At 37.5% G+C, this 24,831-nt stretch overlaps 1 protein-coding gene across 1 annotated transcript in view; it reads right to left on the bottom strand.

Moving 5' to 3' along the window:
- Positions 1-7,708: 7,708 nt before the first annotated feature.
- Positions 7,709-24,831, bottom strand: part of LOC150074881 (homeobox protein SIX6-like) — a 62,413-nt gene continuing 45,290 nt past the window's right edge. Inside the window, exon 2 of the mRNA XM_090389428.1 lies at positions 7,709-8,029. Within this exon, the coding sequence (XP_090245554.1) occupies positions 7,732-8,029 (298 nt within the window). The 3' untranslated portion in view covers positions 7,709-7,731. The remainder of the gene's footprint in view (positions 8,030-24,831) is intronic.

Here is a 24,831-nt window from a genome sequence, read left to right as displayed (position 1 = left end):
TCTTCTAATAGATACTTTCTGTCTATAAAATCTTTCACTCCTTTTAACGTAACGGCCTGCTAGAAAAGCTTTTCAAAATGTGTCAAAGCAAACACCGCTTGACTTTGCATACAACTATCATTAGGCCAACGGAACTGCTGATTAAACTAATGACAGAGCTCCTATTAGCAACTTATTTTGCGGGCGGAAAATAAAATCAGAAAAATGCAGAACAAAAATTCAAATATTGAAAGGAAAAATACATCAATAGTTTTTATATATAATCCGCCAATATCTGTTATTTGTCTACCTTTCTTTGATTCTCTTTTGAATTAATTTCGTTAGTTAAACGATTAACGAATATAATTCAAACAATGAATCTCTCTTTCTCTTTTATTCGATATACACGGAACAATTCATTGGAGATATTGAAGAGTTTCAATTACAGTTAATGGAAAGGTAATGTAATCTCCATTATCTGTCGTAGTTCACGCTTTTGTTTCTTGTCAATTTTATTAATTTTAAACAAACAAAATTTAAATAGGGAGAGATTTTTTTAAAATTCTTCACTATAACGAGTTTAAATACAAATAACCATCTAAACAGCTTCTAAATCGATCACGTTCGCCAAAAAGTAATCATCCAATTCCACTTTAAACTTTGCTAAACTCTCCTCCTAGGCCTCTTGGCATGTAATTCATGCCAATAATTTGCTGCCTGAATGTAAACTTTATGAAATCCATTCTTCTGTTAATTCCAAAGATTTTAAAGTTGGATCCTCATGTTCTTGCTCTCCTACCAGCGAGAATATACCTCCTTCGCCCATTTTAGTGACCAGTCTCTCTTCACAGCCTCAAAAGCCTTAGTCAGATCACTTCCCATAAGATGACCGATTATCAGGACTGTAGTGAGGGGCTATAAGAGGGTGTATGCTGTATACCCTCTACTTTTTGATTAAGACCCATTGGAGAAGTATTTTACATCTCCTTTTCCCCTCTTTTGATCATCCACAGTGGAGATAACAGAGAGAAGTGGAGCTAAATCAGAACAGAAGGGATAATACGGACAAATGTGGACTGCAGAGTGGTAAGTAGATGGGGTAGGAATTTTCGTCTCACTTCGATCTTTCGTCAAAAAGATCGTCTCACGAATGAGGCTGTCCTAGGTTCAAGCATATACGAGGCTACTCTAGGTTTTCATCGTCACAGGGCTACTTCTCTATAAATGCAAGGTGTCATAGACTATTCGACGTCACCTTGAACTGCTATTTATTGCTGTCAGAGAAAGAATTGTTTCCAGGCAGTTCACAAATCACATGCTCTTCTAAACCAATCAATGTCCAGTGTATGAAATGATTCACGATGACCCATCGCGAAAGAACGAAGAAGTTTCTGTACCCTGCGCAACAGCATAGAAAAAGAATGGCATCAAAGCGGAGTGAATTGCTCTCTAAACATTACTGTTGAACATTACTGGATGATATCCTTGAATTCCAGCAAGAATCGATGCTTAGATTTCTATTAGTTGCCTTTTAGATGGTGTTTTCAATGGTCCGAGATTCAGTTTCGTGCACAATATTGCCACACCACGATTTGGAAGCCTTCTAAAAAAGGAACGTGCTATTTCTCTCTTAAAACTCGTATTGTTCCCTAGATAGAGTTCCTAATAGATTGAGATTCACGACCACAGATGAAAATAAAATGCATGGCAGTCCATTCATCACCGGACCGCTCCATGACTGGATGAATTCGTCACTAGCCACTCATTTCTAAAGTTGTGGGTTCGAATCTCATCGATCACGTGAGGAATATAAGTTCTTAATTAGCTGAGTTAGCCACTCCTCTAGGTATTTTCATCTTACAAACATAAATACCAGCCTCAGTACAATGTACAGACATAATACTATTGATATTGCTCTATAACCAGCCTCCCTCCCCAAAATCTTCATTTACTTAGAAACGGTCTTATCTAGGAGTGGAGCTGCATAAGCCCTATTAGCACGAGGCATAGTCGTATTGCCGTTTAATGAGATCACTCTTTAAATAAAACTTAACTAGGAAACTCAGCAAGTTTATTTTCTACAGCAGGGCCGGTGGTGGATGCCCTAAAAGATATTTGTAATAATCGATGCTCATTTTTTTCATATATAATCCTGCCTGTTCCAAAATATTTAGTGACTTAGGGAATATGTCCATGTTCTGTGATCATAAACAGGGCAATGGACAGCATAAGGAATGAGAATATGATTGAACAGTTTGATATAATACTAGTATAAACACTAGCATTACATCAAAGTGGACAATTCAGCTACACAGCTCAGTGATTTATGACCTATTCATTTATTGTATAGATACGTACATGCAGCAAAGTATCTGCAAAAGCTTCTCCATTAATAATGTAGACAAATAATCCACATTTCAGCAATAAACTACTGCTTCTATTGTCCCAAAAAAAGAGACATCGTATGAGATACTTATCTTGGTTTTAAATAAACTGCTCACGATTGATATGTCATAACTGACATTAAACCGTATTGAAGTCTATGAGGTATTTTTTTTTTAAAGTTCTTTTTATAATGCTCTTATCGGAAAGCACAAAGGCAAAGGTGATTCCAGTAGCAGTGGTGAGAAGTCGTGGCACTGTTAATTATCCAAATCATGCAGTTTTCTTGATGCTCTTGCGCATTTGTAGAAGATGAAGAACAATTGTGGCTCGGATCACATGGGAGTTTCTCGCTTGTGCAAAATAATCAGATATTATAACCAAAAGCACAACCCTGGCAATAGAAGAATGTTGCTTTCCTGCACATTAGCTCTTCTGTTGATTATTGGAGTATTGATTGATCTGTAGCTGAAGAGACAAAATTGCAGGTTCAGTTTTCGCAGCAGCCAAGGGAGCGGAATGGAAAACAGTGTGGAGAGCATTGACCTTGACCTTATGGGTTGATTTACGTTTTGGTATAGAACTGTTATGAAAATAATGGTGGTATGCCACGAACTGGTGTTGGATTCCGGCCGTTCTCAAAGTAGTACTCGTTCTGATCAGCTGCTTGCTGGGTTCTTGCTTTTCTTTCACATTAGAGGATCAAGCTAACTCAATATGCCTTCGTAATCAAAAGTTTTGGAACCACAGCGGACTTAGTACATTGCTTCACTGTATTGTGAGATTAGGTGCTTCCGACGCTGTCTTGTAAATCATGGAAACTACTGCAAAGTAGCAGCTCAGTTTTCTTCCAAGACAGCAGCCAATTCCACCATCTGTTTTATTCCAACAACTGGTGGAATTCTTGCTAAGTCAGAGATTTGATTTTATGGATTACAGCAAGGTAACCAATCAGTATAACAAATAGTTAGACCCACTACAGCACTACACTAAGGAAGATCTCAGTGGTGGGAGTACCTCAAGATGATTTTTTAATCCCAGTACTCAGCAAGTGATTCTGACGTCTTCATGTCACTCGATGTCACTCTGCAGCTTTCGGAACTCATTAAAATTTCTCGAACCACTTTAAATGTTGTATCGGTTATTAGTGCCTTTTCAATGTTAATTTTTATTGCCTAGAACTGCAACATTTGGCTGATATTTCATGTTTTCAAGTCGGACACATGAATTAATTTTTGGTGTCAGTTTTCAGGAAGAATTAAAGATAAATTTCATTTGCTCCTATTAATAGATTAAAGCAAATACTGAAAGGAGTCAGAATTATTTATATCAAGCACAGCAAGAGTAGTTTAATCAGCACGCAGCATCGTGTCTGAAAAGGAAGTGCCAAGTTCTGTTGTGGAGTGCATTGCCAGAAAGTTTTCTAATTAGTTGGAAGAGGGGCGTTATGTGGTTATTCATCATATAGGAATGAGCTAAAGTAAACGACACTTACCTACCGCGTGAGAGATCAAGCTGAACTCCACGTCCAGTAGTTCAATCCACATAAATCCAGGAACCGGCCCAACAAGCCTAACGATTAGAAATGGTAACTTCTCGAATCGTCGCCAAACTTAAGTATTTCCACTGATGTGTATTCAATTTAATTGCAGCGTTTTCGATAAAGCAGCTTAATATCTCACGTGATAATTCAGTGTTGTTTATTTTAGCGAAAACTGCGCCACACTTTTGAAAATTGAAGACCATCATATAAAGAGAGAACATTAAACTTAGCCTAGGGCTATGTTAGGCTTAACTTCCAAAAAAACAAACTGGGATTCACGTCCGCTTTGTAAAAATACAGACTAATTCGAGGTAGTTAACATTTGCAAAAATACCTAACTTTATTATTCAATCGAGACGAAATTCCACATGGAGTTCCTTCTTCAGATTTATCGGTCAATATTTCAAATTAAAATGGCGACCATTGCAGTTGCATAAAAAGTGTGTAACGTGTCATAAATTAAATTTATGACACGTTACCGCAAGAATCACTCCCTCAGGTACCCTGTGTTTGAGTGAGTGGCAGAAAACGTTTTCTTGCAACAGCCTGTTGTTTGAATCAGTTATGGAAAAGTGACAGACCAAGCGACAGCCACACTCAGACACAATAATTTTATCAAAGGAATTTTAAATCTGAACAGAATTTGATTCTTTAAAAAAAATCAAATACTGTTCAAAAATAAAATAAAAACGGTGTGCAGTTAAAAAGTATTCACCTATTTTTAAGTTATACAGTATATTACAAATTAAATTATTTAATTTCAAGTAGATCTAACTTTATCGAGGACTATAGTTCGCACACAGCGATAAGCATCAAAAATACGCCACAATTAAAATATCCATTCTCCATTTTAATGATGCTTAGAAAACAGCAGCGACCAAGTATGTTTTTCTTGGATTACACAGCCTGCATTGCGAAAGAACGAGAAGTTTTCCTCGCTCAGCTGCAGATCATTGGTTATGGATGGTAAAACATCGATGGCTTTCAAGATAAAATAAGGACAAGTATTGATTTGCTATTAATATAATGTTTTAACATTATTATGTTTATATATTATATAAAATTATTATAATTTAATTGGTTTAACTAATTTAATATATTATTCAGTATAATTTAATATTAAATGGTAAATTATTAATATATTATGATTATTATTTTGTTAAAATTATTTAATTATCATAACTAAATTGTTATTCAAAAAAAAAAAAAGTACACCTTTTGACATCTCTCATAGCATGTATATAAGTAATGATTTGGTCAGCTTTGCTGATTTTCAATTGGAATAAATAACAGCAGATCTCTCTCGACGCTGGGAAGGAATTTCACAATATGAGACATATGAGATGTTTCAATAATGATGGCTGATGGACAAACTTCTCTTTGTTTTGAAATTCAACTATGTGGTAATGATGCAATTGCAGTAATAATGATCATAATTTAATATTTCATTTAAACCGCGTTGGAGTACATTTCATAATGTTTTTTGGTGGTGGGGGGCATCCAAACATCGTCAGGAAAGGCGAATACTCTGTCCTACCTGCCTTATCCTTCTTCCTTTAAAGCCTAATTATTATAAGCACTTCTATTGCAGAAGGCAGATGCACAATGGAATTTGTTTTCGGTTTTATATGCTCGCTTATATTGTAGATTTTAATGTGAAGGCAGTGGGATTTGCCTGTGGTATTCCTCTTTCATACTAAGATCTTCGATTAATACTTTTAGGAAAGCTTTAGAAAATAAATTTCCTGTTCTTTGTTCAAAAATACGTTTTATTCGGTATTGTGTGTTCTGTGCAGCTAATAGTTTTTCTGCACAGGATACCATTAACAGTATTTGTATAAAAAAACAAAACTTACGTTTTGTTAGTCAATAATGAAAATTATAAGAATAATATTCGACTCTTTTTTTTTGCTATTTTTCAATAAATAACTCGTGTCTTTAGTAAACAATAGAACCGGAAATTAATTTCTGACGTGTATCCCACAAATTACTCTTTGACGCATAAACATGTCTCTGTCGAATAGAAAGAGAAATTTATTTCACTGCTATGGATACAGTGAATCATTTTACCTTCAACATATTACAACTGTTGCAAAGTAAACACACTCAGACACGTACCATTTTGACGTATATGTATTTATTGACCAGCACATCGACTACACTGGTAGAATAAGGAGACAGTGCAAGAAAAAACGATAGATGTTAACACCAGAAATATTTCTAAAAGCAAATGGCTCCGTAAAGCGATGTTTCGAAAAAATGTATGATGTCTCTATGTAGAGGAGAAAGTACTGGATTCCTAGAAGAAGCAATTACAGACATTAAGTTCTCTGTGAAGTCTTTTTTCCTTCTTCTTCTTTTTTATATACATACAGACTGATGTGCTTGTTCACTCTTCCACTACCTCGTCTGTATACTGCTCTATAAAGCCATAACTACATGCAACATCAGAAACTGGAAACAGTGACGAACAGTTTTAATTTAAATCAAATGTACAGGTATAAAGAAGGTGCTGTGAGGATGTGTTTGACCTTGTTCTGGTCTAGCAGCAGACGGTACTGGTGAAACATCTCCAGCATGCCGGTAATATGTACAGTCACGGGTACGAACTCTACAGTTTCGGACCTTCGTCTTAAATAGGCATTTCTTAAGTTTTGTACTGTTTCTTTAAGGAAATTATGGTACCGCCCCTCCCCCCCCCCTAAGTGATGCATGTCCGCTTTAAGTCGGAGTTATCACCTCCAGCGCAAAATGAGTATTTGAAAGTGGGTAAGTGAAGAAATTGACTCCACCATTAAGTAGTTCCACTCTAACGGTAACAGGTTTGGAAAAGAAGCAGGTTCGTTCCGAATAAACACAGGATTATGGCGTATATTGACTAAAACAAAACGTTTATTGAATTTCGATCGCAATTTAGAGGTGATTTCTGACAACTGTGATTTCGGAACTGTGATTCTGACAACTGTGATTTAGGAACAGTGATGCCGACAACTGTGATTTTGGAATTGTTTCACAGTTGTCATCATTTTAAGACATGTTAGCTAACTGCAAGTTTCCAAAGGAAGGTAGTACGCAGTCTGCGATAATCTTCCAATGATTCACTGGAAAAATTCTTATTTTTAAGATAATTAAGGGGATAATTTAGCTAAATCCAATAAACGTATTTTTTTTCGTTATCTGAAGGACACCTTTTGCTTTAAAGTTTGTTCTTGGATTAATAATAACAAATCTGTTAGACATCTACAGAATAACGTTTAATCAAACTGAATATGTGTGATTATTTCGAGTTCATGTCTGCCTTTCACGACAAACTGGTCCTGTGAGAGTCTATATCGGAACTACCAGTAATCCTACAATCAGTATTCGGACCATTTCAAAATAAATAATATTCCGCACGCTCCACATTTAAAAGTTCTGTTAATGTATGGGGGATACTTTGAAAAGGAAATTCTACTGCGAAATATCTATGAGCGTTGGCTCCTCCAAACGGAGCTAAAATGAACTAATAATTTTACACGTGTACAGATGGGATGTTCGTGTTGGATATGTCGACGAGTGTATGAATGTATGCGAACGCTCTTGAGCTGGACTAAACTGAAGTTGGATCTAACACGGAGTGATATTCTGGCTACTACTCACGGAGATCCCCTCGTCATCATCCGGTCGTGCACGGTCGTGCAGGATGAGTAGCGCGTGGTGTTTGGTTTCGACATATTTTCGTAGGGGAGTTTCCTTTTATTTGTTTGTTTGTTTGTTGTTTTTTTTTTCTTTTTTTACTTTCTTTCTTTCTTTTCCGTTATCAAAATAGGACTTCTAAACGCGGCCTATCACTGTTGGGCTTGAGCAGGAGGCGAAGGGCTGCGACTCGACTCCGACGTGGTAGACACCGCCGCTGGACTACTCGGCGGGGCGCTGCTGCCGTAGAAGCTCCCGAAGCTTCCGTTGGTGTTTTCGTTCTCCTCGTCGGGCGACCTCCTGTCCGCCGTCTCGGCGCCGCGGTGACTCACGGGCAGGCCGAGGCTGGCCGCGCTGCCTGCCGTGCTCCGAGACTGGTTGCTGCTGTTGCTGCTCCCGCTCGACTGCTGCTTCATCTGATGCTGCTGCTGCATCTGCTGCTGGAGGAGTCTGCGGAGGGAAAAATACGGGAAGGTCAGTTTCGGAAGAGCGGAATTCTATAGCCATACAATGCATTACAGATATCAGAAACTCAGCGTGACTTAGAAAGACAACACAGATAGAGCGAAAGAGAGAGAGACAGATAGAGAGAGATGAGTATACACAGCACGGAGGTCGACTTAAGCGACCCAGGTCAAAAGTATCTCCCCCAGCTCACACCTGTAACACGATATCAAGAAAGATTAAATTACTGACTGTAACTTCTGCCTATACCGCTAGATGGCGATAAACTGGTTTTTTTTTATTTTTATTATTTTTTTTTATTTGTTATTTTTCCTCAATAATGATTTAGAAGAACGGGTACTTCATTTTTATATTTATTTCACGCTCATTAACAAATGAGCGTGAAAAATTCCCATAAATTTTTAACTGGGAACAACACTGTCTGTTAACTACAGATCCAATTAATCCGTATAAACTAGACAGCTGAATCTTCTGCTTCGATTAAAACGTCGGCCGAGTGGTCAAGTGCGTAGGTACAGAAGTGCACGCGTTTCAGTAACCATGGTTCAAACTTAGAGTATTAAAAACAGTGATGTCCTTGTATTCTCTCTATCTTGTGAACACCTCTGACTTTTTATTATTATAACAGCATTTTCAGCACTTCCAAGCTGGTGTCTTGTCACTTGCGATTAACCCTAACGCGTTGGGGTTAAATTTTCTAATCTCCCACCATACTACTTTATATACATGCTGTGTTGCCTTCGATATCCATATCGGATATACAATATATTGTTCTTGTTATTTTTATTTTATTTTATCGGTTGGGGGAAATTGGTGGAATTACAAAATACTGTATAACAATTAACAGAAGAACCCATCGCTCTTAGAAGCTGCCGAATACTGTGGGCCAATTTTCTTTATGCACTTCACGCGGACACTGGCTATACAGCTGAAGAAACACACGTGATACCTGTGGTTTTTGCACTCCTTCCGAACAAGAGTCGAAGCAGATGTATTGGCTTTGAAAAGTGTTTTCTCTTCTGTCAGTACTGAACGCTGCAACTTTTATTTCAATCGGTGCTGTGCCGGAAGATCTGGGAGTACGACTGGTAAGCGAGTACCAAGAAAGCGAAGACGTTGGACTGCATGTTAGCGTGTGTGCTGCTCTTGATAGAAGATTTAGACAACGCCTGGCTCTTCATTCAAGAAACACCTCATACGCACCCATAAAAACAACGCAGTGAAGGGATGGAATTATAAATTGAATGCCTTCATATCGAGAGCGTGGATCTTGAATTGGGGGCGGCTTTAAAAAATGGCGCAGAGCATTGTGATTTTTTTATATACCCCGATGATTTTTATAAAAACGTTGAAGGGGAAAACGAAGGACAGAATATACATAAAAACAGACAATAGGAAGAAAAACTCTGACGAGTATCTAGAAATATTAAGAAGTGTTTGGTAGCAGTTTCACTAAATTAGAAATTAAATTGGGTACCCTTAAATTACCATTCACGTTCAAAGGAAGTAAAAGCATCACGTTGCTACTGAAGGAACTTAATGAGACAGGTGAGCTGCACACGCACAATTCAGTATTAGAATAGGCAATACGAAAGATTTAATTGACTTTAAATGTGGCATGGCAGTTGATACCAGATGCACAGGTATGAGCGTCTCGGAAACTGCAATCTTGCTGGAGTGTCCACGTGTGTCTCAAGTATATTGAGATTGGTCCAATAACTATACAGACAACGACGATCATGTGGTAGGAAACAGAGTTGATGAGAGAGACCAACCGAGGACGACTAGACTTGTGGAAGAGGAGCAACAGTCAGCAAGTAACAACCATGTGTAACAAATGTGGCATTACAGAATGTAAAATTTTTGTGCCATGCCATGGTTGTATATTACAGCTGACGACTGAACTTGGTTCTACTCCTTTCAGCAAAACTCTAAAGGTGCTGTTACAGTAGTCTTAGGAACATCAAAACTGGACTGGACTGGACACATCCTAGTCCCTCTTGTTTCACGCTGATGAGAGGTCTAGAATATAGCGAAAACAGTTTGGGTCCATCTTGTCAGGCTTAATGTTGTTGGTGGGGCGGTGTAATGGTTTGGGGGTGTTTTCGTGGTGCATGGTTGCAGTGCATTCATCTGAGAATGGATTCTTACAACAGAATAATGTGACGTGTCATTATGTCAGAATTGTGAAAATCTGGTTCCAGGAACAGAAGAGTGAATTCAGCCTATTGCGGTGGCCTCGCAGGAACAGTGGAACGAGCTCTTCGCAGTAAATATCCATAACCATGCAATTTGCAACAGCCGTGGGAAGCAGTGTGCAACCAGAATTCGTAGTCTCAGCTTTAATTAAATACAAAACTCATTGAAAAATAAGAAACAGTTCAGTTTTTATTAGTTGTCAAGTTTTCGATTTGGCTAACTCCTTAACACCAAATCGTAGGAAGATGTGTTAATGCTCATCATAATATGACTGAGAGTTGCACTAACTAAACCCCAGATATCAACTGTCTTAGCCACTTTAAGGGCATGACCGCAAGTAGCATTAATTCTGCCTTGACTGCAACTTGCACAACTGCAACTGAACTAAGTGGATGTTTGGTGGCTTCGACGAATAACACTTTCGTCTTTTTGTGGCAGCGCATGCGTGTGTGCGACTCTGTACTCTAAATTTGACCAATCTGCTACGGTCGAGCGAAGTAGAATCAACTTTCCACATATTTGTTTAGTTACCGTGTTATTCTAACCCAACCCCATTTGTTATTCCCTCTCGATCTTTCTCTATTTATGTCTTCTTCCTTTGAGGGCTTGTGTTTCGAATTCTTGCATAAGGCTTGCAGCTTTAGTCAGCTAATTTTGAAAAACAATTGGGCAATCTTTGTTTTTATTTTGACGACGCCACCTAAGTCCACTTTTGGAGAAGACGGAAAACAGGATATTGTCATATTAATACCGTCATCCATCAAAGAACGTTTTGTTATCATTCGGATGTGAGCTGGGACATCGAATTCATTAATCGACTGTTGCTGCTGCTGCAATGTTCATCAGGAGGAAATGATTCGGCCATACCAGAAAAATGCCGTGCATGGTATGTCGTCTCTACATACTGAATGCAAGACTATGGCTCTGTCAGTGCTTTAACGCCTAGTGATTTCTAAACCAAATGCAGAAATAGATTGATTTAACGAATCGGTTTTATCCCTTATGCTAATCCTTCTCCACTTTGCCCTCCAAATTTTTTTTGGAAATGACCCTAACTTGTCGTTTCCTTCATAAAAGTTTGGCAATATCGTCGGTGACAGGCACTTTTTTTCAAAATGGGGCCTCCTCTTTCAATTTTTACTGTCTGTAGGAATTAAACGAAGTGAAATTCATCGTACAACGCGCCCGCAATGTAGTAACAGTTATTTTGGTACAATCGGATGTGCTGATGAACTTATTTCAGGACAAAGACATCAGTTTGGATGAATATGGTACAAAAATTGAATGATAGCCAGTTGTAATTCGGTTGGAGTCTCCGACAAGGCGTTCTCCCCAATCCCTGGTTTGGATTAAACTGACTTTAGAAAATAAAGCTAAATATAACAACACACCCACTAACCACTGACTTTTTGAAATGCTATAAAAAGAACTGTAAAGTAGTTTTTACCTTTATTATAACTCGAGCACAATAAATTTATATCTAGTTAACAAAAGAAATACATCTTTCAAGATTGTTTAATTAACACGTGCCTTGGATCAACCCAAGTGTAATACATTGATATGCAACGATACGGTTCCTTCATCCTACTGGCTTTTGAGCACGTATTGATCAAAAGTTTTTGTTTAGAGTTACTACTTCTGCACTCTGACTAGGATTCCTGAGCCCTCCTTTTCGTCAATCCATATCCACTGTCCTCTCAATTCATTAGTCATAATTTTCCTCAATTTCCCTCTGAACCTCTTCGCCCTAACGTTTCCCTCAATCACATCTTTCATTAGGAATCCTTCACCTCGCAACACAGGTCCAATCCAACTTTCCCCCCACCTTCTGATTATTTCATCCAATTCAATTTCTCCCGCACTTTCTGATTATTTGAGTCAAACATCTATTTTCGCCCATCGCTTTCAAAAACGTATGTTTATTTCAGGTATCAAAACAGTCCAAGAACCACCTGATTCATCAAGAAGCACGTCGTATGTCATTACTTACTAGCAATGTATCCATGCAAAATCCAATCCCGAAGCGAGAACACAAACTTGTACGGATATACTCTATAACAGGCATTGGACCCCCGGTTGGAACTCGGAACGATTTGTGGTGTGCAGACAAGATGCAGCAGCATTTGGAACTCAATAATTACCTTGATCGTAGTTGATGAAGCAGTTCATTAAATTACATAAACATTCCACGATTTAAAGAGAAATTTGCATTTAAAATCTGTTATTATTCTAAAAAAATAATAATTTTGGTATCTTCATTTTGGGACACACTACACTAAAAGGCGTACACACACCCTAATCTCAAACACGAAAATCGATTCCAAAAATACCATTATTAAATATCTAGGCGTCATCCGGGCTGAATTTTATGGCAATTTCTCAGAAAACAAACAGCCATTATTCGGTCAGAGTAAACACGTGACATACCATACAGAAGCAGATGGATATCAGTAACAACACCAACTACGCGTGCGCCCAGTCCCTATTGATAAACGTATTTCACACCCTTGTTTCCCTCTTGGTTACGCTGAACGTTATTTTCTTGTTTAAAATGATATTTTAGTGGAATGATCTCTTAGCACAACATTGCGGAGAAATTAATAAGTGGTCGGAATAAAATTACAACAGTCACGTGTTAATTTGCGGCGATAGTTTGCGTTACCTCATACCTTTCGTCTGTGGTTACGTTGCACGGAATGATCGTGTGAAAATAATATCTTAGAGACACGTTTCCTCTGTTTTAATGTCGACGGAATTCGCCCCCATCGTTCTGCGCTTGTTAAGACATTCCGCGCGTGCATCACGGCAGCACATTTCGGTCTTCCGCTCGGCTATGATGGGGGATATTTTGGTATCACATTCGTACACTCCCGTTGTGTACAATTCTTATATCAACGTGGGTATACGAAGTATCTTTCCAGTTCTCTGGACATAGCTGACGCAAGATTTGGTAAAACCATTTAATCCCAGAATCAAAGCTGATGACGACCCTACTGATGAACCTACGGCCGTTTGTTTCTTTTAAGTGACATTTTTTAAGCTTAGGAAACTCAGTATTAAATTTTGTTCGCGCTGACTCCACTCTGAAACTGGTGAAAAGAAAAAAAAAAAAAAAACCCTGCGCCTCCCCTGATCCGAGACGTAATTAGTTGTAATTAAATAAGAGTTTCTAATCTACGAACGAAAGTTGCCCTTAGCAAAATAATCCTGTAAGCAATTTAATGATTTTGACAAGGATGACCAAGATGGAAGTCTAATTCGACAGCCCCCCGATGCTTTTATGCAATCCAATATTAAAATTATCCGTCTCTCATCATTTGTAAATATTCATTTCGAATTTAAACTCTTTCGTCTACTGCTAATGGGCAGCGTGTCATTAGTTTCCGCTTGATTTCAGCGTCTCTGAAATCTGATATTGCGACTAATGAAGCGGATTACTTATATTAGTTGAATTCTGTCTTGACTTTTCTAAAACCGAAATAACAATTTACTTCTCTGGACAGTTCACTTCAAATTGTAGTCGCAACGTGCCGCTGGAAACGTTAACAGATTGCTGCTAATAACAATTGCTGCTAATGCTTTGTAAAGGAAAATGTATCTGTTTATTCCGATAACTGAGTTGAATAACCTTTCATGATAATCCTGCCTCTGCGCATATTATGTATCGTTTGTGTTCGCAATAGAGTTTGCATTTTTAATGGGATGAAAATCTGATAATACATTAGAAGGATGGGACAACACTTCCACTTCAGCTAAATACAGTTTCCTGTGGAACAGCCTTTTAAAAAGTTCCTTTAGGCAGCTGAGGGAATGAGGTTCACACATTCCGAAACGATTATCAAGTAACGAAGACACTACACCACGAATTATTTAATTATTATTTTTATAAGAAGTATACGCATGCTTTAAGATAAACGTTCATAATAAAACTAACTGTTGAACTTTTAAACTTGAATAATTACAGAAGATTTATTTATACACCTTTTTCTTTTTAATAAGACATCATTTATAGGTATAAGACTGGTGACTATTATCTAATGATTCGTCTGTTAAAGTGAAAAGAACTTTCATATTTTTTTTAGTTTCAATAGATTTATTCAGTCTTCCTCAGGGTTCAGCCCTGGGCCCATTGTTTTTCAACTTATATTTAATAATACTGCAGCCACTCTTTCTTTGTGCGTAGATGCTATAAAAATTTATGCAGCTATCTATTTCATTCATAAATTATTTAGATTTTTTAGACATAACTTTCCATTATTGGCCGTAATGCCAATATTAGAACCTGCTGTTCCAATTGGGTTTCGCAGCATTAACTACGTTTACGCCAAGAAAAGTAAGTAAGTTTCTAAACACCTTACATTAAGTCTTTTAATACCCTGGAGTTTTATTTCGCTACGCCTCATTAAAAAAAGGGCGGGGATGCTTTACCAGTCTTCTGATGACCTATCAATAACCATCAAACTCGGATGGCTGAAATAGTTAATGATAGGGTGCCCAGCTGTTGAAGAAATGATGTTCTTTTTAGAAAACCAGCAACCTATCGTTGCTTAAAGTAATGAAACTTAGTCTTTTTAAGATTTGTTGTAAGCCGCATTTGAAAATATCTTTTTGAGATGTCATTGAGAAATAAGGAGTGTGACTTTCACCAATTCATTAAGTTGCTAATATCTGTGTACCTCAGCATGTGGTGGAATATAAATTACTACTAAATTATCTTCAAAAAAGAATAAATAACCCTTCTCATTAATTGATTTAGTTGGGTGGAGTCCGTGCTGGCTAGATATTGAGTTCTTTTCGGTGTGCCATCTGCTCCGAACAGCAGATGTACCTTGACTTCGCCATCATCTGGTCATATATTATGCATTGCTTGCATTCAGCTGGGCTGGTGTCGTTTTATACGCATCTACTCAAACCTCAGACGTCAACAGCGATCAGGTTTCAGACTCTAAACCTCAATTACCGTTTTCCATTTAGTGTAAATAGGGGTATGATGAGGTACGCAAAGAAACAGCGATTTAAAAACTAGCCTGCGCTCATCCATCCATTTTTTTTTTCACCACCGGATGGCCGCCAAGAGAACATTTTTTTAAATTATTATTTTTTTTTTTGTTTGAACTATAGGACGGCCGTAAACAATTAAAATAATCTGTAAAATTAGTCAATTACAGTTTCCAAATAACGTGGCTCATTGTTTAAAAAGCACACATATTTCATGGCGTCGTGTAGGCTTAAACAGGCAGCGTGCTGACTTCTTTACCAGCACGCTATGACCAACTGACGTTTACAATTCTCTTAAGTATTTTATACTTTTTTCTTTCTGCATAGCTTCGAGAAGTGCTATTCCTGAGTATATATAATGACAGGTTCATTAGGAAAGGCTCCGCAATATCTTTTTTCTACCAAACAATATTCTTATCACCCATTAAGGCTGACTTCATCAGCTAACTTTTGAAGCCATTTCTTCGGTGTATTTTAATAATACTTTGAGATCGTCCCAAATGGGAAGAGCTTTCATCAAGCATTCCTCCCCCCCCACAAAAAAAATCAATGTCTTCTGAAGATGTCATCGGTGCACTTAATTTTGTAATTTTCACTAAAAGTAGCGCTGGACCCGATTCTGTAATTCTCTTCATTATAACCATTAGCAGCAAAAGTGCGGTGGCACAGAAAGATGCACGAAAGAAAGAGCGACATCCCTTGCAAGTGTAGCCACAATGACAAGATAATTAAATTGCCCTAAGCTACTAATGTTATTTTATGAGCCAACAGTGAAGCTCTAAATGGCATTGCCTCTTGAGGTTTGGTTCCGGTTGCTATTCAAATATCCCTCGCTGTTTACGGCAACCTTGAGAGGTTACTCGTTAGAGCATTTGCTTAATGCAACACGTGAAGGAAAAAAACGTTTGATTACAAAGAACATTTCAAATGAGTAAATTACTCGGAATATTTGTACTGTGATGGGCTTGGAAAAGTAGAGGGCGCTGCTGTCGGACGTGTCAGAAGTAACAGACGAATGAATCGGGCACCAGTTTCTGTAGTCGCTTGGCGCTAATGATTATTTGGTTTACAAGAAGTGCTGTGGACACAGCTTCCAGCGCTATTAGCTACTTGTGTGTGCGCGCGCGAGCGTGCGAATTCGAGATCACCGTCGGCAGAGACAAAAATATAATTAAAAAGTCAAATCGTCTCCAGAGATGTAATGCATCATCATCACGTGGTTTAAGTCATCGCCAACTGAAGAACATCCTTCCAAAAGATCTTTGAGTACAGTCGGTTTCTCTCATCGTTACCAATGTAACCTTCCGACAGGCGAAAACAACGCTAATCCGTTCCTTACGTTAACCTGCGTTGAATTTTAATAGCTCTAACTTTAATACGTGTTTTGATGGCTTATGGACTGCTCTAACGCTTGGACAGACTTAATAAGCTTGCGAATCATAAGATATAGTATGCTCCGGATGATTTGACATTGAGCGAGCTGTTTCGACAGCAAACGCAAATGAAAACTCCTTAAAAGGTTGTTAAATATGTTGGACACGATCTTGATCCTGCAGATAGGTATTGTAAAATACGAAAAGGAAAAAAAAAAAAAAAAAAAAACGTAAGCTATGTTGACAATAGCGCGGTCCATTATTTATTGACTTTATGAAAAACATCAGTGTTAGATGCAGAAACAATGGCACCGTTCACAAAGAGCAATCTGTTATACCGAAATTCAGTTTGACGTCAATTTTTTTTATTATTAAATCAGGCGACAGTTTTAATAACTTTAAAAATGTATTTTACGTTACTATGCCGTGTTTATTTAGCAATTTACTGGTAATTTAGTGAAGCTAAGAGCTCCTAAAGAAAAATTAATGGATAAAATGAAATTTTTCTAAGAATTTGTATTAAAGGGCTTTTTTTTTTTTTATTCTTTTGGTAACTTCTGGTTGTCGGCACAATCTAAGGATTGTTTAGAAGTACATTAGAAATCTTAAAAATGAACCAATTCTAATTATGCGCCCTAACGTTTCGACATCACTTCAAAATGTATTTCATCAGAATGACTGACAAATTTTGTGCATATCTCACAAAAAAGCATTACTTCCACGCTATTGTGATGTACTTCACTTAGGGGTTAGAAACCGAAACTTAGGGGTTAGAAACCTAGATTTTCGCTTAGAAACCGAAGCGAAAATCTAGTCCAGCACTCTTCTATCTCCACTTCGAATTCCAGTTGCAGAAATACAGTGACCTATTTGCCCGTTAAAGCCCTTAGTGATAAATTAGAACTTTTCTAGTGCTAACAACACGTGATACTTGTTATGTAGAGGATGTACAAAATTACGTTGATAATCGCGATCTCTCTCTCTCTCTCTCTCTCTTTGTGTTGTCTGACGGGCGTCATCTTGACTGTGAGATAGTAATCTTCCAACAGTTCTAGCCGTACGATTATAAGCAACCATGTGTTATTCTACACGAATCATTGGTGGCGCTCCCTTATAAATATACCGCGTAAGAAGTTAGGCATGCACTTCACAGCGTCTCCATGTGACAAGCCCGGAAGAAAGTACTTGTGTCACTGCCGCTCAAAATAAAAGCTTGTTCGTTATTCTAGTCCTAAGCTGGCAAATACTTTCCTTCAATAGAAGAGTGGATGCAGATAGTAATTGTACTTAATCATCCATGCAAGTCTTGCTCATAGTTTGGTTGAAAAAAAAAAAAAAAAATTTGCTACTTGGTTAAAGCATCAAACATGAGTATAAAGTGGGACAAAAGATATTTTCCAAGTATATTATGAATAATTTGATCACGTTTGATTTTCTAACTTTATCAAATTCTGTGACATTGTGACGCAATAAAGAGCTCCGCTTACCATTGTTAAAAAGTCATCTGGTAGGCGCGTGACACTGCGGATAACATATGTTGAATTGTGTTTAGTATTGTTGCAACAAATCAGGACACGTTGAAAGGGATAATATTTGTATTGTTGAAGTGGAACGAGTCACAAAACGCATTGAAAAATGGTAAAAAAAAAAAAGATATCCTGGAATTATTTAAACACGGCAAATAAATTGAAATGTCCCAAACGATGTTAATATAACTTCCAAACGCCATTACTCTTTTATATGCAGACGCCTTACCGGAAATAGGAACAAAAAATGTCTCTCTATTAAAAAAAAAAAAAATGGGTATCATATTCAGTAGGGTAAAAAAGAACGTTGCCTTTTTTTTTTTTTTTTTTTTTTTTTTAACTCACTCCGATCAGGTCCTACGTCATCGGTATCAATGAAAGTGGCAGACGATATTCCCAATATAAACAAATCGTTTGTATCTCCAAAATAAATGACAAAAATTTAATTAAAAATTATATCCACTTATATCTTAATTTGCATATTAATTATAAAATTCTATCAAGCACTTTTGCAACCCCTAATTATCCATTTGGGTGCGCAGTCACCCCTCGGCGGGTAAATTTACATAAAATTAGGCCGGCACTCGTCATCTCCCCGATATTGAGGTGAACCGGCGGAGGCGGACTGGGAATGGTGTGCGGGGGTTCTTTCGATAGTGCTCGCATTTTACCGAAGCTGCGGTTTCTTTTGGAGCAAAGTGCTATTTGGCGAGTAGGTTTCCGAGAAACAGGGTCGAAGGCGTTTTCACGTTAAAAAGAAGGCGAGAAGTTTCCGTCCGCTAATCTAAAGGGCGATCTTATTTCCGTTAATGAGGTTTCATTGAACTAACTTACGGTTTTTCAATTTGCAATGAAAACTCTAATGAACTGTTTTATTTGCTATTTAATAAATATCGAACGTTTTTTGGAGAGAAGGAAAGTTTAAATGAAAAATCAATGCGCTCATCGCTAGGCGAAAAGATTAATAAAAAAAAATCTTCGTTTACTAACAGTTACTGGGTCTCAACCTTTCTCTCTCTTCTCTTTCTTATTGGAACTAAAGCAAGTATGCTAACATCCCGTGAAAAGAAATCAGAAGTGGATAATTGAAAATAGGGGGTAAATATCACGCAGAATTAGCCGCAGACTCAACTCTGAACACAACAACAGGCTTTCTTTTTTTTTTGTTTGTTTTTATTTTTAATAAAAATACGCAGAAACTTTAATCGCGAGATTTTATTTTAGCTCAAATTATATAAAGTGTATTTCTCCAGTTTATGTGAATGTATATATTTCGTTTCAAGACCATAAAAATTGAAGGTGATATGAAACCAAGCTCCAATTTGTCCGTCTTGTGTCTTTGTCAATTCTGGCTTGAAATAGATCAGAGAAAAATACTGGCCACCTCAGATATGATTCCTTAATTGCGTTTCTTTGCGGGGTACACAGACTTAGACACATTAGGGACCAGGACCAAGACTTAGGGACCAAGACCATGACTTATTAGACAGATTAGGGACCGAGGTGGTCCACTGCAGGCATGTCAAAACATGTAAGGCTCATGATACAACCGTCTGTGGCAGTTTCCATCTACATATTCAATTTGATATCGTAAGCCTTTCGCACTCGGTAGCATTAGGGCTGTCGTGCTGGTCAAGGTGGTGGTCATTGTGTTAAGTGATGGAACACAGAGAGAAAGTTAAATTTTGTTTCAAGTTGGGCAAAGTGTGAATGAAACCCAAGAATGTGTTTGGTAACGATACTCTTATCTTGTTGCCATGTGTTTCGCTGGTTCTCAAGGTTTCAGGATCGGTGTGATGGTCTAGAAAATTACAAACGCTGTGGACGTCCGACAACGCTTCCATTCCCAGAATGTCAACTAAGATAAACTGAACTTTGACTTTTAGAAATCATAAACCAAAGTGACATTCAGTTTATCTCTTTCGTTAATATCAAGGGAACCAATCGTTCACAAGGAATTTGTTCCTCCCATGCTATGCTCATGCTAATCCGCATTCTGCGCTGATTATTAAAGAGTTGGTCAAGTGGGATTGTGGTTCTAAACCCCTCCTTATTCCTCCGATTTATCTCTTTCGTACTATTTGTTGTTTCCCCAATATGAAATAAATACTGAATGCACCTGATTTGAGAGAGTAAAGAAAATTAAAAGAAATGTGGGAAAGGAATTGGTGACTGTAGTTCAAATGCATCTAAAAAGCCATTTCGAAAAATTCTACGAGAGTTCTCACAATAAATATGTTGTCATAACAGACAGATGTATTTTAAAATGTATCCATTGAAGTATTACCACACCAATCTATATTTAAAAATGTTGACAACGTTTCCAGGACGCCTGAACATGACTGAAATTTCCCAAAGGCCTGAAGACTGGGTTCGGTAGAACCTCGAAACGTTGCCAATATTTTAAGTGGATTAACGCGGTAACACTTCAATATATATACATTTTAAAGTAAATTCTTGGCATTACAGTATACTAACCACGTATCATCCCCTTTCCACACATTGAACTGTTAAACTTTCTATATTCTAACAAAATGCACGGGAACTTTGTGAACAACTCCATAAATTCATTTAATAGTCAGATGATTTAATAGGCAGATAAAAACACCCCGAAAAAATTGCTTGTCATTTAGCTTAAGAAATTGTTATCAATACTGTACAATTCTAATCGAAATGTGATTATTTTTAAAGGAACTGAAGTCCGCTTAGAATGAAGAAAGTCGTGAGCAGCAAGTTGGATTACCAGATGAAATTTAACCCGAAAATATTCCTGTCTAAGTATCACCCATACGAGCTCATCCACCCACCCAACACACACACACGCACACATGTAGGTGTGGGAGACCAAAGGAGGTGCAGGGTCTACACAGATCGGTAGTATATATCTGAACCTCCCACCGACGTGTAAACTCACGGCTCATCTTCCACGGATCCAACACCTGTAATACCTGAAAATCGAAGCGTCGGAAACAGAGTAACACCGTTGCAACAGATTCTCCTTGACGGTAGGCGTAACCAAGCTTTCTCCAGCTGGGGCGTGCAAAACGTGATGCGGATAAAAACGTTATCGTGAATTGAGAGTCGGGGGGAGAAGACATTGAGGCCTTCTGTGAGAGGCAATACAGCTTGCATGTTGTTACCTGGTAAGATACTCGTACAATAATAGCGTCTCACCCTCCTAGGAGCGATAGTTGTACAAATATCATCTTCCCTAGAAATGTGGCCAACAACCTTGGCGATCAAAACTACTTGAGATAGATCTCATGTCTCAAACAGATCTAATAAACCAAATATATGACGCAAAAAGAAAAGTCGTTGAAAATTTTCACCTTTGAAGATTATATACACTCATTGGGAAAAAAAAAGGATGCATATTAGATTTAAGATCAGTTTTAATAATTGTCTGAGAGTGTTATGTTGTGTATTGGATTGTGTACTCGTAAAATACAATATTCGAAGACTTCCATAAGTACGTTGACACATCCGTACAGTTCAATCTGACCTTTTAAAATCCCTGATCCATTTTGAGAAAAGCGGATCGCTAATTACTAGTTATATAATAGAACGAAATATAAATCCCCAGTGAATATTCTCTGGGTACAAAGACGCAGCTAAAATGTCAATTAATTTTTCTCAGCAATAAAAGACACCGAAGAAAGGAACTACGTCTTATTTAATTTAGTAAAGCTATTTGATATGTTGGATGAAACGTTGCTAATAATGTTCTAATAAACAGCATAAGCTGGAAGAAAATATTACCAGGCGGGTTGCTATTCGTATATTGGTACTGAGTATTAAACACCTCATTAGCGACATTGCTAATAACTCAGGAAATTAATTAGTCACAGCACCCCTACGGATACAATTACTAGCACGAAATCATGCAACCAAACAAGTTGCTGTACACCTTCTGGGGAAGGGGAGTATTCACAAGAGGCAAAGCATTTGAGAGTGTCAAGAGCTGAATCGTTAATAGTTGTGATATTACCAGATATCGAATTTAGAAAATAAAAAATCTTTAATGTGAAACGGTGCTGGAATTTATTGCGTCGTTGGTTCAAGCGTACACAACACCCCAAATTACGCCGTCCGTGCTTGTTCATTGTTGAAGTAAACTACTATTTCAGAAATTAAACAACCGCAACAAAAAGTCTGCAAACGCAAACCACTGGTCCTAAGGACTGACATCTGCAGAACACGTAGAAGGGTGTAGAAAAATCCCGATTGTTAATGATGATGAAGCATCCTTTGGTATTAGAAAGAATAGTTTGTCCCACCTCACGATGGGTATAGGGGACATTAGAGGTTCCCAGATCCAGTACATCATGCTACATCCGTAATGTCCATCCAGTTGGTTATATTTCCAGAAAGGTGACACAGCATTCCGCAACGATTTTCAATGTCGCCTCTCTAAGAATGACGGGCCTGTTATCAATTTGTCACTAAACTGACATACAAATGACTTTCGTATCCCCTAAGGGCTGTTCTGGATGAATATCTGTCGACCAAGTGACAATGCTACGATGTCTAAGAAGATGGAATTATTTTTAATTAGGTAGCGCTTGTTGTTCCGTGACCGAGTTCTTGGATAAGGTGTATCCCAAAAGGAAACACGTCCATACCTCCCTCAGTCTGGTAAAGCGGTCGAATGTATCACACCACTTGTGTAGGTGATAATCACTCAGTGGTTACCATATAAGGTAACCACTGGAACAAGCTCTACAACTCCCTGCCATATCTCAGCACCCCCTTCCTTGGCGTTGTTGCTCGACTATTGGTGAATAGCACAACACTTCTGACACGTTCAGATTTCTTTTTGGATTGCTGCACGCATATCATGAAATCTCAACTGGTCCAATATTGTAAATTTTACGAATACAATACTTCATCTGTGTTAGTATTTCAGTACGTGCCAAGTATCGAAGTAAGGGAGTAGTACTCTTTTGGAAATTGACAATGGTAGCTGGGTTAATAATGAATACACTAATTTATCAAATTTGACTTCATGATATTTACCATACATATTGAAAAATTGTGGCGTGATGCTCTTCCTTCTCAAGACTACGTTATCGATCGCATTATGAAGTCATCTACAATGTCTCAACGTATATACTTCCTTATAGACGTCCCTCATGGCTCATCCTTAGGACCATAGTTGTTCAACATTTATATCAATGACCTAATGGAAATTCCGAAACCAAAATGGACCTCACTTACTGCTCTATGTAGATGTAAATTATATCAAAACTCAGCCATTTGCTCATTTACTACTCGTACGAATACAATATAAAGCAAGCCTTTAAAAGATTATGCTTCATTAAACATCGTAGGTTAGTTAAAATTCTCTTCACTTCATTAGTGTTACCGCTACTGGAATTTCCTTAATAGTCAATCAAATATACGTAAAGTAGAAAATATTCAAATTAGAACAATAAACATTTCGTTCAAACTGAATGACAGACAACAGTATATTAAATCTAACTATAATCATTATTTAACGATGTATCACTTATAGCCATTTATTTGCAGGCGATTATCAAACTGGATTAAAATTCATAATAAATTCTCAAATGCCATGAAACTTCCCTTAGTTTCACTAAATATTCAAAACGTATTCAACTAGAAGAAATCTCACATTTTCCATAAAATATAGAACAGATTATGGACAAAATAATCCAATGTCCCTATTACTGGAGCCTCTTGGATAGCAAAATTTCTGTTATCTTATTTAATATTTATTATTTTGTGTAATCTTATGCATTCCATACGTTGACATTGGGATCGTTCTTGTAATTCGTGTTTATTAATAAAAAAAAAACGTGTTAATGTCATCATCCAATATTAAAAATTAATAATTTCTCTAGGAATATGCGAGCCATTTTGATTCAGTAGTTCATGATGCTCCTAGGAGTGGTAGATCGAAAATAAGAGACTGTCATAGACAGAAAAAATAAATAAACGTTTGTAAACGTTTTGGAAGATGACAGTACAGGTGCTGTGCAGTCACTTATGACAAATTCTTGGCGATGACAAGTATAACAAATAACAATAAGTACCATTCCAGCGAGCAATCGGAATCACTGCACTTTTGAGTGCATGGTTCACTGCACGTGTATACTAATAATTGACACGGATTGATGTGCTAACATCACAGACCGTCTCCCTGATTATATTAAGAAAAGAGAGAGGGAGAACGATTTCAGAGCCGATTTCTAAGTCCTGATCTTTCGAAAACGGCAATTGTTGTTGTAATTTTGGCCAGCATTGTGGACTATGAGATTCTTCTATAACTTGCTCATTCAATACGGTTTCCAAACAATTTTAATATATTTGTAGATCTATCCTTGCTTTTATTCCGGATTTATTTAAAATTTATTTTAAATTACTTCTGCGTTATATTTTCTCAGCTCCTTCCCTCTATTCCCACAAACATTTAAGTTTCCAGCATATGCATCTATTGCAGATTGGAAACCATTGATGAAGGGCAGTACGACACGGAAGGACATTTTAAACTTACTGTCTCATCTTATTCAAATACGTAGATATCTAAACATTGGCTAGACACCGTAATATCTGGGGGAAATATTACTATAATTAGTTCTATCATCTGCCGCCTGTGAACTTCTGCAGGAACAATAATAATAATGCGTCAAACCACATTGTTTTCTCAATCTGGACTACTCTATCTCAA

Source organism: Mastigoproctus giganteus, unplaced genomic scaffold, assembly GCF_048544385.1.
Source record: "Mastigoproctus giganteus isolate SK-2022 unplaced genomic scaffold, ASM4854438v1 scaffold_17, whole genome shotgun sequence".
Classification (NCBI taxonomy): Eukaryota; Metazoa; Arthropoda; class Arachnida; order Uropygi; family Thelyphonidae; genus Mastigoproctus; species Mastigoproctus giganteus.
This window is presented reverse-complemented; position numbering and strand designations above follow the sequence as displayed.